Genomic DNA, 16699 nt, shown 5'->3' with positions numbered 1-16699 from the left:
TAAACCTAGTTCACACTGTGGTTTAAGATCCTGGTACCTTCCAGTCCTGGAATCCATATAATATGAATCTATGATTCTGGAATTATAGAATTATAGCACTGTGAGAAGGGAAGCAGGATGAAGAGGATGGACACAGTCTCGTGCATATCTCAGTTTAAAAAGCCAAGATATGTACATCTGAATCAAGATTCCTCAGGGTAAATTCTTGATTATTCCACAAACCAAATTGAGAAATTGACTCCTCCTGTAATTGGGAAGAAACACCAAATTTTAATATAACTGATCAATGGATAGACTACTTCTGTGGTATTAATTCGAAACACCCAAACCTCCTTTTGAACAAAATCCATTATATTCTTGAAGTCCAAGTCATCATAGTAATTCACAATTCCTCTTCGGATGTTGTTATTTAAAAAATCAATTGTCTAAAAATAAGAAAAAAAAAGTAAGATTAAGTACACACTATGTGGAAGAAAAATGAGATAGCATGAATTCATGTAGCAAATATAATAAAACTAAAAACAATATAAAGATATTGCAGTTTGAATGGCAGGAAATGCAATATTTATCCAGCATTAATAATATTTTGAAGAAAAGCACCTGAATGTACCAAAAGACATCACTAAAAACTGCTCATTTATTTTATGTGTATGAGAAAGTTGCCTTAGTTTGTTAACAGACCTTTATTTACTCCACTGTTAAAAAGCAAATACTTTTTCCTTTTTTTTTTAAGGTATTCAATGTGGACAAAGCTTTGCAAATCAAGGGGCTTGTTTGTCAACTACTGTGACAAAACGAACTTGCAAGCCAGCTCCTACTGCAATAGAAGCACCTCCTGCTTCCAGGGTCTCCAACTACGGTGCAGTGTTTCTTACCAGGGCTTGCAATAGTTCTCATATAGTCTAGACATGTCTACTCACAAGTAAGCGACATTAAATTCAGCCGGACACGCTAAAGTAATTATTATTATTATTATTATTATTATTATTATAACATTTCTATGCCGCCCCTTGCCGAAACCTCGGGGCGGCTTACAACATGATAAAATACATTGAAATACAATAGTACATAATAAATTACCATTAAATATAACAATACAAAAAATACATTGATTTACAAATACAAAATTAAAATTATCAGTATAAAATAAAAATATAGGAGGAGAAAGAGAAGGAAGAAGAAGTTGCCCAGGCCAGATCATATGTTTTAACAATTGAAATGATGTTTAAATAAAAAGGTCTTTACCTGGCGCCGAAAAACCAGTAACGACGGTGCCAGGCGGACCTCTTTGGGGAGTGAATTCCATAGGTTGGGCGCCACCGCAGAGAAAGCCCTCCTCCGGGTACTTACTCTCCTAATTTCTTTCATGGAGGGTTCCCGGAGAAGGGACTCTCCCGCAGATCTCAAAGGGCGGTCGGGCATATACGGACGTAAGCGCTCGTTCAGGTAGCCAGGACCCAAGCCGTTTAGGGCTTTGTAGGTCATAATCAACACCTTGAATTGGGCCCGGGCTTCAATGGGAAGCCAGTGAAGCTGATGGAGGACTGGAGTCATGTGAGCATAACGCCCCGTCCCCGCCAGCAACCTGGCAGCTCTATTTTGCACCAATTGAAGTGTTCGGACTGTCTTCAGGGGAAGCCCCACGTAAAGCGCGTTACAGAAGTCTAGGCGGGAAGTCACCAGCGCGTGTGTCACCGTCGCCAGGCAGTCGTATTCCAGGTAGGGGCGCAGCTGATTAATCAGCCGAAGCTGAAGGAAGGCGTTCCTCGCTACCGCTGTCACCTGAGCTTCCAAAGAAAGCTCCGGGTCGAGGAGTACACCTAAGCTGCGGACCTTATCCCTAAGAGGGAGTGTTGCACCATTCAGGACCAGGTCAAATCCACCCTCTCCGAAACCCAATCCGCCAACCAACAGGACCTCCATCTTGTCTGGGTTGAGTTTCAGTTTATTGGCCCTCATCCATTCCCTTACCTTGGCCAAGCACCGGTTCAGCACAGCCACTGCCTCACCTGGATTAGTGGAGAATGAGAGGTAAAGCTGGGTATCATCAGCGTATTGATGATTCCGCAGCCCACACCTCCTGATGACCTCTCCCAGCGGTTTCATATAGATGTTAAATAGCAGAGGGGATAGAATGGAGCCCTGTGGTACCCCATGGCATAGCTGCCATGACGTAGAGACATGGTCCCCCAGCACTACCTTCTGGAATCGACCGTCGAGATAGGAGCGGAACCACTGCAAAGCAGTGCCTCCAACCCCCAATCCCGCAAGTCTATCCAGAAGGATACCATGGTCGATGGTATCGAAAGCCGCTGAGAGGTCCAGAAGAACCAACAGGGATGTACTCCCCCTGTCCTTCTCCCTGCACAGGTCGTCGTACAGGGCGACCAAGGCAGATTCAGTACTGTACCCGGGTCTGAAGCCGGACTGAAAAGGATCCAGATAATCAGTTTCCTCCAAGAGTGCTTGGAGTTGTCCCGCCACCACTCGCTCCAGCACCTTGCCCAGAAACGGGATGTTGGCCACAGGTCTATAGTTAGTGGCCATCTCTGGATCCAGTGACGCTTTCTTCAGGACCGGTCGTATTACCGCCTCCTTTAAAGGGGCAGGCACTCGACCCTCCCTCAGAGAAGCGTTAACCACTTCCAAAATCCAGGTCCCAATCCCGTGCTTGGAGTTATTTATTAACCAAGACGGGCAAGGATCCAATAGGCACGTGGTGGGACGTACTCTTCCAAGCACCTTGTCCACATCATTGGGCCGCAATAATTGAAATTCCTCCAGTAATTTTGGACCAGACGGTGGCATTGGCGACTCCTCAGAGACCTCTGATTCATTAGTGGAGTCCAGCTCGTGACGAATCTGAGCGATTTTCTCCCTGAAATGCCTGGCAAAGTCATCACAGCGGGCCTTTGAGGGTGGCATCGGATCTTCCTTAGGACCCAGGCGAACCAGGCCTTGCACCACTCGAAAAAGCTCCGCTGGACGGCATTGTGAGGAGGCAATGGAAGCAGAAAAAAACTTCTTTTTCGCCGCCTTCACCGCCACAGCATAGGCCCGATAGTGGGCTCTCAAGTGTGTTCGGTCAGATTCATCCCGTGATTTCCTCCACCTACGCTCTAGCCGTCTCCCAACTCGCTTCATCGCCCGTAATTCAGGTGTATACCAAGGGGAAGAGCGGACTCTGCCCGGTGGGAGAGGACGCTTAGGAGCGATTGTGTCCACAGCCCTGGTCATCTCTCCGTTCCACAGTTCGACCAGAGCCTCGACAGGAGCACCAGTCTTGTCAGCCGGAAATTCCCCCAGGGCCCCCAGGAATCCATCCGGATCCATCCGGCTCCGGGGGCGGGCCCATACAATCGGGTCCGCACTCTTATAGAGGGAGAGGCCGCTCTCGAGCACAAACCTCACCAGGAGGTGATCTGACCATGACAGGGGAGTCAAACATAAGTTCTTCACCCTCAGGTCATCCTCTACCTGCCCCGTCGTGAATACCAGGTCCAGAGTGTGTCCACGTTCATGGGTAGGGCCAGTGACGTGTTGAGACAGGCCCATGGCCGTCATAGAGGCCATGAAGTCCTGAGCCGCCCCGGTCAGCCCAGACTCGGCATGGAGATTGAAGTCCCCCAGGACCAACATCCTGGGGGTCCTCAACACCAGATCCGAGACGGTCTCTGTCAGCTCAGATAGGGAGAATGCTGGGCAGAAAGGTGCACGGTACACCAATAGAATCCCCAATCTGTCTCGTTCGCCCAACACCAAGTAGAGGCACTCCAGCCCTGGTCTCAAAGGGACCAGAAGACCCGTGAGAGAGATGGAGGCTCTGTAAACCAACGCGACTCCCCCTCCCCTCCCTTCTGGGCGTGAACAGTGTTGAACCAGATACCCGGGCGGGCACAACTGGGAGAGGGCAACATCCCCTCCCTCTCCCGCCCAGGTCTCCGTTATGCAAGCCAGGTCAGCCCCCTCATCCACAATCAAGTCATGGATGAGGGAAGATTTATTATTGATCGACCTGGCATTGAGCAGCAGCACTGTCAGACCCGGGGGGTGGTTGACAAGGCTACCTGGCGCCCTCTGGTTGGGGGCAGGATCAGAAGGAGGGACAGGTGTCAGCCATCTGTCCATCCTTCTTCTACGTGGACACGTTAAGCCCCTATTGTTGTAACGACCATTGCCCGTGACCACGCCAATAGCAGCCCCCGTGGGTTCCCCAGGATATATAAACGTCGACATGGCCAGGAATGACTCAAAGCACTAATTAAAGCAGGGTAAGATTATAAAGTAGGTCGGAGGAGGAGAAAAAGAACGATAAAAAGAAAAAAAAGAAAAAAGGGGATCCTTCCTCTTCCCTGAGAATCAGCAGTAGGCAAGCCTATTTCAACAAGAGTCCATGGCCAGCCCAGCCCCCCTCTCGTCCCCCCGAACGGCACCCCAATTATGTGCGTGATTGTAATGAAAGTCTTTAAATGTACCTATCAAAAATGCATCTCTGCCAAATGTAACCCAGTACTGTTTTAACTAATCTAATTTTATGATCATATGCAAATTTGAATCTTCCCTTTGCGTGGGCAGACCTGGTAGCTATCTCAGGTAAGCTAAGCCCTTCTTGTTTAGTTACTTGGGCTGAGAGAAGAGTCTGCACTTATAGAAGAAATGTAAATAGAGCTGCTAGGTGCTTATATATAGCAGTTTTGTGACAGGAGATAGGAAATGACACAGAATGTGATATTAGATATTGAATCCAACTTCCTAAGATTATCATCTATTATTTGAGGTAAATTACAATATTATTTTCTTTATGGGAAAGAACTGTTGAATAGTCAGATGGATAAATGAGTAAAACTCCTATGACTGGGTAGTGCCCTGTATAAGTGTACAAAATCATATATATTGCAAAGTATATAATTCAAAATAAGAGAAATTGTAATTTCATTTCCATTTGGATAATTTGCAAAAGTTGCAGGATTTATTTGCTCTTGAAAAAGAGTCTGGAGTGCCAGAAAATCTTTTCAACTGGCATTCATAAAGCTCTGCATTTGTTCCAACCTTGCCATTGGGATGAATCTTCTGTAATTTTATCATAATTAATTGCAAGCTTACTTTAACAGTGCAAATGGCTTAAAAATGGGTACCTAAAGGCTCTCTTTTCTCATAATGGGATAGAAAGAGGGAGCCTTTTAAGTTAAGTGATGATTTTTAATCTTAGTTTTCTTACCTGATTTCTGAAAATTAAGGCAATAACACCACCAGTTAGTTCAATGAGTAGACATACTCCCAAGATGTACATAAACTGCAAAACAATTGTTAAAATGTTATATAAACTTGCAAAATCCAAATTTCTTTGTATTGAAATAAATAATGTTCAACTTCCAACTAACTTAAGCAATTTCTAGGATTCTTGTAGATGGTGTATTGCCATTCAGGTGCACATGACAGAACATTCGCATTGTGGTGTTGTCTCTAACCTACTGAGATGAGAAGCACCGCACAGGAAGCCAGGAGAACCTTCTTGAATGTGTCACCTCAATCAGGCCCCTCTTTCGGGCACAGGAATAGCTGTCATAAGTACAGGTTAGGTGATAAGTGGCTGGAGAGCAGCACTTGTGAAAGGGACCTCGGGGTGCTGGTTGACTGCAGGCTAAACATGAGTCAGCAGTGTGATGCGGTGGTCAAGAGGGCGAACGCCACCCTTGGTTGCATAGCCAGAAGTGTGGCTTCTAGATCGAGAGAGGTATTACTACCACTCTATGACTCTGGTGCGCCCGCAACTGGAGTATTGTGCTCAGTTTTGGGCCCCTCATTACAGAAAGGATACAGCCAGGTTGGAGTCAGTGCAGTGTACGGCCACAGGGTTGGTGGCCGGTTTGCAGGGGATGCCGTATGAGGCGAGACTGAGTGAACTGGGTCTCTTCAGCCTGGAGAAGAGGTTCGGCGGGGATATGTTGGTGACATACAGGTATGCGAGGGGATGTCACATGGAGATGGGTAGAGACCTGTTCTCCACTGCAGAGGAAGTCAGGACGCGCTCCAACAGAGCAAAGCTCAGGGAGCCAAGGTTCCGTTTGGATGCCAGGAAGCACTTCCTGACAGTCAGGACCCCGAGGGTGTGGAATGGGCTTCCACGAGAGGTCGTTGAGGCCCCATCGGTGCGGGTGTTCAAGGATAGGCTGGACGTACACATGGTGGGCATGTCGTGAGCGGAGCCGGCTGGAGCCAGGGGTCAGACTAGATGGCCCGGGAGACCCCTTCTGACTCGCTCTGTTTTCTATGTTTCTATGTTTATCCTCTCCAGCTGTTCTAGCGGCTCCAGCGGCCTGTGTCATCTGTGAGGCAATTTGATGCTCAGTTTGATGGGCTGAAACCACCAGTCACCACAATATGGAGTCAGAGCAAGGAAAAGCTTTCTTGCTGTTGCCTTTAGAGGGCAAGGCAGCAGTACTGGCACTGTATTGTACAACTGGCACCAGGCAAACGCACAGTTGCTAAGTGGACAGTTGTCCTAGTCCAGGCTATTGAAGCAACTCACCATGTTCCACATGGTGCTGGCCAAAGTATCCCCTGCCTCCACTTATGCTGCCCTATAGCTAAAGGGACATAAGTTCTGCAGTGTTGTCTAGCAAACTGCCTGAATGTAAAGATGCCAAAGGAAATGAAGCTGTAGAAGCCGACTCACTTCCTTCTTTTTCTCATGTACAATCTTCAAACTTCCACCTAAATGCCTTCTCCTTTACTAGTTTATTTTAAATGCATTTGACAAGTACTGATAATTTTCCTGTTTTGCACGATACTAAAATGACCGTGAATGTTTGACACAGGCTAGCTGTATTTTTCCCCCTTATACCAAGATCTCTTTCTTGACTTCCTCTCTAAAATTTCACCAGCAAGACAGTTTTGGAATAGCATGCTAGTGAATATCTATAGAAACCCACAGAACGTTACAGTTTTTCACTTTTCTTAAAGATATGGGCTCGTTTGTTCTGTTTTAATGTTTTGGCAATAAAATGCATTTTTAAAGAAACTAAAAATAGCAGACTCTTCCTGTCACATCAACACCATTCATTCACACAAGGCCAAATTTGGAAAACAGATAAATTGGGAAAAGAAAACAAAATCTTCTGGTGTCCTGGAGATATTGTTCAGAAGGAAGAACAAGTTTAGACTTGAACAATCAAGAGTGATCAAGGAATATTCAGTCTAAGATATGTTGGTAGTACACATAAAATAATACTTAAATATTTGGATTGCTTTACTGATAAGGAAGAGGATGTTTTATACACAGGAATGTCTTTATGTAAGTTCAATTATATTTGCACTATAAAAATCAGTCCAGAGTAGCCCAATCACCAGTCTTGCCAACTCCCTCCAACCCCAACCAAATAATTTTCTCCCTTAAAAAAATCAAGTTGATGCAGCTATTTATAAGCTTATTCCAAGTTCATTAACTATGACTAATTTTACTTTGGAACAGTATTTCTCATCTAAACATCTATTTTATGGCATAATACTATAGAGGTTTGTAATATAATAGCATTTGAGCTACCTTGATTGTTGAAATAGCTCTTTTATCCTGCCAAACCTGCATCAGGTTTAACAACTACGCATTTTGAACTAAGTTATAATATTTTCCTGAAATGTATAACATCCATCCTCCAGTTTCCTGTTCAAGTCTAAACCTGTTCTTCCTTCTGAACAATATCCCTGAGACACCGAACTGGATACGCCGAACTGCAGAAGGTCAATAGGCACCTTTCATTGATCAAATTCCAATGGACAACAGACAAGGCCCCAACATATACCTTACTCAGTTCTGGTTTGTTAATAAAGAAGCTGTAAATTAACACATTCTTGTAAATCAAATTACTACATCTGACTCTGGCTTTTAACATCAAACTATGAAAAGGTTTCAGTGACATTTCATATGCCAGAATTTACATTTTTCTCAAATGCATAGTATTTTTATTTATCTGTTTTTAAGATTTGGACCCAAGGTTTCTCCAGAACCATGAGAGGAGTCATAAAATTAATTGCAATTATTCAGCACTGCTCCCACTAAAGTCATGGGCTTGCTTCTGGTTTGTACTGATTTGCATTGGTTCTGTAATTATCCATCTTGCCCTACAACCTCTCTCTGCTGTTTATCCAAGGAGAAAGTTACTAGATGAGCTGTCTTAAAAATGCTTACAGAATGGAGAACAAAATAGTCTTGCAGGCATTAAGTTCATTTCAAAGAGAATTCTTACAATACTTACTGCTTGAAGAAGGCATAAGTTGTCCCTTAAGGAAGCCAGCACACCCACAAAGGAAACAACGAACATTACAATACCCAGGAGTATTAGAATGATTGCTGGGGCTAAGAAGGCACTTTCAAGGGTTTTATATTTTTGTCTTTCAACTTCTGCATAAATGCCAACACCTAGGACAAAAGCTCCTAGCAACTGTAATAGAAAAAGAGAAAACATTGTATGTTGGTGTTGTTATATTCACAAAACCAATAGATACATGCTAACCTGACTTATTAAAACTAAAATACAAATTACAGTATATTTCATAGGGCAAGAATACTAAAGGGATCTGGATAGGTGAAACTGAAACTTTGACCAAGTACAGCCAACTGACAAACCTAACATAGAAGGTTATTTTATGTGGCCCCTGAATCAATGACAAAGTGGGCACAGCATATTTCAAGCAGACCATGTGTTCAACATAAGTGAACTGCTGTGTACTTGAACTGATAGCACAGGAAACAAGGTGCCAGTACTTTGGCCTTAGCAAAACATCTAATTACTTTTCAATAGTTCTCCTGCCAGAAAGGCCACAGAAAGAACTGAAAGACCATTACTTTAAAAGGACTACTTCAGAGACTCCAATATTTGCCTCAATTCATTCTAAGAGCTGTCCATTGTGCAGAGAAGCAGATATATAACATATACACATTCTGATTTCAGTTCTCACAGGTTGCCAAACATTTGCTGTGCTACAGACTTTCCCCTTAGACACGAACTCAGACAAACCACTACTTACAGGGGATTGAATGTATCTACTTACTCAAGAAAATCTCAACAGAGTTTTATTTCAAGGTTTTATTTGCTTGCTTGTTTTTTGAGCCTGACAGTTAGGGCTAGGGAACCTCAGGCCTGTGAGCCAAATTTGGCCCACTGGACCACCCATCTGACCCTCAAACCCTCTCCCATACTCCTGTCACTTATGAATTGCTACTGACAGAAATACACTGCTGAGCTATGGGCTACAGTGGTCTGATTCACCATGACATTTCTTAGTTCCTCATTCTATTTGAAATAAAATTTAAAATACTGTTGTAAATATTATTTTCAGCACTTATTTACCCATATTGGGAAACTAAAGAAAACTAATGGATGCTACGTGATCATCCAAGATATTTGTCATATAAGAGAGGATCCATACAAAGGCTATATAGTCCAACCTTCTATTCTCACACTGACCAATCACCTTTTAAGCTTATTCTCCAAGATTGGGAAGATCCTTTCTGAGCTCTTCACAGTCTTTCTGTTTTATCCACCCTGAATCATTTCATGTCATCAGCACTCTGGCCTGCCTTAACTTCTCACCCCTAATTCCAGATCATTTATGAAATAGCCCCAATACAGAACCTTTAGGGACTCCTATATTTGCCTCATTGCATTCTAAGGGCTGTCCATTTATTCCAACTCTCTGCTTTCTGCAAAGAAGCAAATACATACATACATACTTATTTCATCCCTCAGCAGTTGCCAAACATTTATTATATGGAGCTGACTTGTTCTGTGTTGTTCCTGAGGGTAATTTGTAGCAATTTCAGAGAAGTGGATTTTAACTAAATATTAAGAGAAAACTCAGAACAGTAAGAGCTATTTAATAGTGAAACAGACTGCCTTAGGAGCTGGTGAGCTTTTTTTGCTGGAAATGTTTGTGCAGAAAATGGACAGCCATCCACCACGGATGCTGTAACTGCATCTGTAGATCCTGCTTTGAAATAGAGCTGCACTAGATGACCTACAAAGATACTTCTAATTCTAGGGTTATGAAGAGAGGCCATAACAATACGGATGTTCTAAAAAAATACTGTACTTATAGTCTGTGACTACAGCTTATGTTTTGTTAGGAAACCCTAAGAGATGCTATGTAGTAAATAGGACGATTTCCTTTCAAGATAGTAGCTTAAAAATAAATATACATAAACAAATAAAAACAGTCTATTCTCATCTCACATGTTATTTATTACATTCTTATTCATTTGTAGACACACCAATATTTAGAACACATATATAGCACGGTCCTTTATCTAGCTTCCTTTTCATTCTATGGATTTTATGGTGCTAAGACTCCGTTCTTTGTGTACTTTGATACAAAACTGCAGATAAGTTTAACCTATTTACCTAACTGAAAATAATATGGGCACAGTTACAAAGGAAACTATACAAGTAATCATACTGATATGCAATATTTCTCTACACAGCCTTGTATAGCAGTGCTGTTCTGACTCTGTATTAGAAAGGCATAATTACATTGCTTGTTCTCTTACAGTATTCAAATTATGGATATAATACAATAAGGAAATATAATAATAATATTTTATAATTATACTGTTATGCAACATAACATCTTGCTCTTGAAATATTCTAGTAAATCTATTTCATGTGCTATGCATTCTGTTTTTCTCAACACTGGCAACTTGTCTATCGTTATCTATTTTAGGTTACAAATAAGCACATATTCCCCTATGTGCCATATTAAAATTCAAAGACCCATCTCTGTACACCACATATCCTGTAACGGTGAGTTTCTAAGGATAAGAGCAAAGCCTAGAGCAGGAGAGTAGTGAGGGATACAGTCAGATTACAAAAGCAGCCTCCCAGAGTTTGTGGACTGGTCAGTCTCAGACCTACCAAATTCAGCAGTAAGTGAGCATTCTGCCAAGCAACTGGATACAGTACCATAAGAAAGATGCTGCTGTGAGGTGCAGAATTGTGAATGGGGGACACTTTTCCATCCCCACCATTTTACTGTTCCCTGTCTGAAATATAGGAACAACAGTTATACCAGCTGAATATGAAATGTAAGGATCGCTTGCAAAGAAGTGTCTGGGCATGTTTGTAATATAAGGAAAGAGTTTATGCTCTTTAAGCAGCTTGGTCTCTTTCTGCATGTATGGAGTGGGCACGCTCCTATATTCCAACTGAAGCCCCTGAGAGAGGTAGCACATTGGAATAATTCCCCATTCAACCCTTGTTTACAGAGGTCTAGAAGGGCTTTAATTTTAAAAAGAAGAGAATATCAACTGCCACTTTGTAGTGCCTATTTTCAACTACTGCCCAAGTTATTTGACATGATCTTAAGTAGCTCAAATATAAGCAGTACTTGTCAGACTACTCAGTGCCTTGTTAATAAGTAACATAATGTAGTAAAATGACAGAGAACGAAAAAACCCCTGTCTTTAGGTGTTTACTCAAGAAAATAATTGAACTGTTTCAGGGAACAAGCAAGCTTTAAAAAGTGCCCCACTTATATTTTCACTGACAGAATATTCCAGTGAACGCTGCATGTAAAAATAAAATCTCATAAAAATCTCAACCAAAAAAAGGAAATAGCACAGGAACTTATTATCTTCCCCTGCAAAAAAGAAAGCAAAATAGAGGAAGTCTGGAGATTTTTAAATAATTTGAAGAAAGCAAGAGAAGGATGGAATCCCCCATTAAACCATGAAGACAAGCAAATCGATAGACATGATTTGGACTATTTTTAACCAAAGTAAATATGGTTCACTAAAGTCACCCTTCCAAACATGCTTTATTGAATAAAGTACATTATGAAAAGGAACGTCTAGATTCCTTGGCAATTGGCATGAGGAGAATACAGTGGCAAGGGTTTTACAGATAGAAGTGCAATATACATACAGTTTTTACATGAAGAAAATATAAAGCCATCCTCTCCAACCTCCCACCATTGCTCCTTTCCTTTATTATTTTTATAGCCCCTTTCTTTTCTTTAATGTACTGGTGTATTCTGGATTACTTTACTGTCAGCAACACCCACCCTGTTAAATTACTGAAGACACAGATTGTGCGAAAATAACATGGCTAAGTAACATTTTGTTATTCTGATACTGAGCCAAATTTGTGCTTACAGATCCCCAGGCACAAATCACATCCTGTAGATATATCTCAGAAGACTCAGATTTAGAGAGATCACTAGAATTTTGCAGCAGCAATCCTGAAACAGCATTATAATTAAACACCTGCCTCTATTAACCTCACGCCTAAAATAGCACTGGAGAGTAGCAAAATGGCTTTTAATCTTAGTCACAACAAGAACACAGAAATAGTGTAGTTGACACAGACTCGGTTTGCAGAAGAGGACAACCCACTGTGGGTGAAAAGCCATAGTAAGTTGTTGCACTGTGTAAACTCGACCATTTCCTGCAGGCTGGCTTGTTCATGGGCAACAAACTATCCTGACAAACCAAGACTTGTGCTAAGAATTGGTTCACCTATTTGTGGCATCCACACCTGGCCAACCATTCCCATTATGGGTAAAGGGAAGCAACATGTGTACCTCTTGGCAAGAGTGGCAAAAATCACCGTTTTCTAAAAATTAGTTGCTCATGTGGATCTTTGTAACCAAATGGCATTTAAACCATTTAACCAAGCCAATTAATTAACTAAACACTGCAACCATTAACATTTAGTGGAGACTAGTGGTGCCAATGTTAATGGCACAATATATCCACTCTGAATTTTGGTCTGAACTGCAAAGAAGCTATCCATGGTTCTGAATTCTATCCCCACAATAGGATTGTGGGGTTCAGAGTACAACCTGAGTACTCACACTGGAATCCCAAGCCTCCAGTGTTAATATTGAGCAGATGCAAACACAATTATAACAATTCTCCATTTAAACTGAATCTTTATTGAGTCCTCTCGTTCCATAAGCAACAATGACCTCTTCAACTCACTTCAATAAAACACAACACTATATGGACAGAGCAACTGATACCTAAGCTTGCAGTGCATGTAGGTTACTCACTGCTGAATTAGTTCAATACTGCCCATTAATTTCAGGTATACCACAAGCAGATATCTTTGATATTTGAACTTTTAAAAAATGTGCTGCTATACCAGCTACACAAATTCTCAGATTTTATTGTCCCTGTACTCTGCAAATAAATCAGCTCATGGACAATGCATAGAAAGACAATCTTTCATTTGATATCATTTTATTCCAAAAATAATGTATACTATTAGCTTTGTTTTATCATTGTATTTTATAAAAAAAATCCATCTTTTTAAAATTAACCAGTTGAAAAGTGTTTCAATTATTGGACAGATCTTCCATCATATGAAGCATAAAGGCTACAGACCAGTCAGAATCAACCTGGAAAAATATGTGTTCACCTTTTTGCCACATATAAACCCCAACCCTTTCCCCCAAGAGGATTGATGCCTATTTATAATTTGTATAGCTCAGTTGTATTTTGGCTATCACATAAATAAATAAATATTACACAGCTGGTAAACTGAGGCATAGGTTGAAAGAGGGTAGCTATTTAATTCCAATTAATCAACATCATGCAATGCTAATACTTCAGCATCAGAAAGGGCATTATCAGCTTAGAAGAATTCGGGCATCCAGTCAAGCACAGCAGGAACACGTATGCAAGGGTCACTGGCGTATTTCTCCTGCCCTGCAGAAGGCAGAAATGACCAATCTGAACGATCCATGTCTTATGCCTATGCTCGCAAAAAGGAAGGATAAGGCACTGCTGGAATTCCTTGTATCCTGACAGCCTCATTCACCCAGCACCAGCTCCAAACATGCACTTGCAAATTCAGAACTGCAGCTGCAAAGAAACTACTGCACCGGCTGCAAGGGTGGAAGAAGAGCCCTCCAGCGTCCAAGTCCCTCCTCCAACCTTGGAAATGCATTTCTAAGGTCTAGGTTGGGACTCCAGCATCTCCTGTGGCCAGCCTGACACTATCTAGCAGCCAAAGGATTGTGTCTTTAGAAAGCTTTTCTGATAAATTGTACTAAGGAATAAAAGTGCATTTCCTGAGAGCAAAGTGAAAAGTGAATCTCTTTCCTAGCATTTGAGCGGTTTACATGGAGGAAAAACAATTGTCTCATGCCCTATGGTGGCTTTTGGGCTTGCTGCACTGAATGAATGGACTGTAATTGTTTTGCCAGACTAAAAGTTTCATGTCGGTTTTCCCACAGAAACCCAACTGTGACTATGTTAACCTTTGAGGTAACCTGCAATATTCTTTCTCTCCCCTTTAACGTTTTTTAAAAGTTAATCTGGTGATCGATTTATTTTCATTTTCACTGAACTGTTCAGGAAGGATCAAAAACCTTTCAGGATGGACAGACTACTAAGTAGGCGTGCCTGTGCATTCAGCAAATTCCCCCAAACAAAACGAAACAAGCATTTTATTTTTTAAATATTTTAACAACCCTGCCAGAACTTTCCAATTCCCATAGGCATGCTTCCTTCTGCTCAATGCAATCCTTCTCCACCCTTTGCCTTAGTCACCGCCATAAAAAACCACAAGCACCTGTTGCTAACAGGTCGCCCAAGTTCTGAAAGCAGCTTGACAAAAATACAGGACTTTTCCTCCGAGCGCGCGTCCCGGCCGCCCGCTGCCGGGGGAGGTCGGCGACGCCCTTGCAGCAGCCCGCAGGCAGGACGGAGCGACGCGCGCGACCGCCTGGCCGCTCCGCGGCGCCCCCGTTTCCCGGACGGCCACCCCTCAGGCCGGCGCGCACCCCCTGGGTCGCATCCAGGGTCCGTCCCACTGGAAGGAGCCCCGCCGGGGCGATGGGATTACCGTTCCCTCCGCTGCCCTGCTCCACCCACCCCGAAGCGCCGCGGGGACCCGCGCGGCCCCCGCTCGCCGCACTCACCCAGAACACGGTGGAGTAGATGGTGAGGCTGAACTTGAGGCACAGATAGGAGAAGCGCGCGCAGTAGCGGACCTGCTCCGACTCTCCCGCCATCCCGCGCCGCCGGCCGCGCTCCGCCGCCGCAGACTGGCGCCTCCTGCGTGTGCCCGGGGCCGCCGCGCTTCCTGCTCCGGCTGCGGCAGCCGCCACCTGAGCTTCCCCGTGCCAGGCCACGAGCGAGGCGGCGCGCTGTCGGGCTCGCCGAAAGCGGCCGGCCCGTCCCAGGCGGCGGGCGGGGCCTGTGGCGCCGAGAGCGGCGTGAGGCGAGAGAAGGACGCGCCCTGGCGGGGCTGGCGGAGGCGAAGGCCGTGCTGGCTTCTCGTCCTCTGTAGGGCGGATGGTTAAACTGAAATGATGCCGTTTAAACCCGTAGATTGATGTCGCCCGCACGAAACCAAAAAGGCAGTGCTCCTGAGCTTACTCGGGAGTAAGGCCCAGCGAGGGGGGCACTGGTAAACTATAGAGTAATAGAGGAGCTGGAAGGGACCGGTCATCTAGTCTGACCCTCTCCCGTACATGTCTGAGCAGAAGTAAGCCTTCGTTGAATGCCTGTCATGTATATGTAAATACTCTGAGGCCATGGAAAGGCAGAATTGGGGCATTTTACTCCTCATCGTGGCATGCTGCAAGAACCATGCTGGATTAGACCAGAGAGCCATCTAACCCAGCATTCTGTTCATAGAGGGCCAACCATCTCCCCACGTGAAACACACAACAGGACATGAGTGCAACGTTTAAACCTTTAACTGCAAGAAGGATGAACTTTCTCCAGTTTGAGCTAATCTGCACGGATCACTCAAGGGCAGGGGAAAGAGGTCTGTGTGGATGGTGTGTGTTAGAGAATGGTTTACTCTTGGCATGCAGCCTCCAGAAAATTTCCTTGGTGGCAGTCAAGCCCCAAATAATTCCTCACTCCTGCATATTGACAAAGGATGTTATTTGGAAGGTTATTTGTTATTCAGCACTGAACATACTCCGGAATAAGCATGCACAGGAATGGATTACATGTTCAGAAATGGCTTTTTATGGAGCAAAAAAAAGGGGGGGTGTCTCTCTGTACTAGTTTCTGGGAAACCTGGGCAGGAGGGTACATTGAATTCATCTCCTTGAAGTGAACATTCTGTAAGCATCTAGATTGTTTCAGTCTGATCCAGCACTGCTTTTCTTACATTTACAAAGAAAGTGCTTAGAGGTTTTTTGTTTTTGTTTTGCATGCCTGCATCTGTAAAATTAGATAGGGAAAGTAAAGTGAGTGGGTGATTTAAGGAATGGCTTTTTTACCCTTCTTGTCTCACATTAAATTTAAAAGCGCCTCATAAGTTTATTTCATTTTTAGCCAGAGAAGTCTTTGGGGCAGATACTAAAGCCAGAAAAATACCCCAAATGTCAAAACAAACTCATTACAGTGGCAATGCTTTGCATCAATATCTAAGAAGACGCCCCACTGTACACAGTGGACCTTCAAAGTAAATATGTGTACGACTGTGCTGTGAGGTTGTATATATTTACCAAACTCCAGGATTAATTCTGATTAATTCTTCATAGGACTTATCTGCATAAAGCAGACTTCCCCACTGCAACTCCCTGGAATGCTAATTGGAAATTGTAGTGCAGCAGAATTGGAGGACACCAGATTGGGGAAGATTGACATAAGGTGGTGTTAGCATCACTGTGGGCACTAGCACTTACCAAGACATTTTTCTGCCTGAAATAGAGCAACAAACATTGCCTTCTTCCAACC

The 16699-nt window shown here is 43.4% G+C and overlaps 1 protein-coding gene across 1 annotated transcript in view; it reads right to left on the bottom strand.

Annotated features, from left to right (window-relative positions):
• The window catches only part of TSPAN15 (tetraspanin 15), a 32495-nt gene extending 17483 nt beyond the window's left edge, over nt 1-15012 (bottom strand). The window contains exons 1-4 of the mRNA XM_044420477.1: nt 14920-15012; nt 8253-8438; nt 5219-5293; nt 330-425 (exon numbers count right to left, since the gene is read on the bottom strand). Of these exons, the coding sequence (XP_044276412.1) occupies nt 330-425; nt 5219-5293; nt 8253-8438; nt 14920-15012 (450 nt within the window). The remainder of the gene's footprint in view (nt 1-329; nt 426-5218; nt 5294-8252; nt 8439-14919) is intronic.
• Between the last annotated feature and the right edge of the window lie 1687 nt (nt 15013-16699).

Source organism: Varanus komodoensis, unplaced genomic scaffold (genome assembly GCF_004798865.1).
Source record: "Varanus komodoensis strain SLA01 unplaced genomic scaffold, ASM479886v1 scaffold11, whole genome shotgun sequence".
Classification (NCBI taxonomy): domain Eukaryota; kingdom Metazoa; phylum Chordata; class Lepidosauria; order Squamata; family Varanidae; genus Varanus; species Varanus komodoensis.
This window is presented reverse-complemented; position numbering and strand designations above follow the sequence as displayed.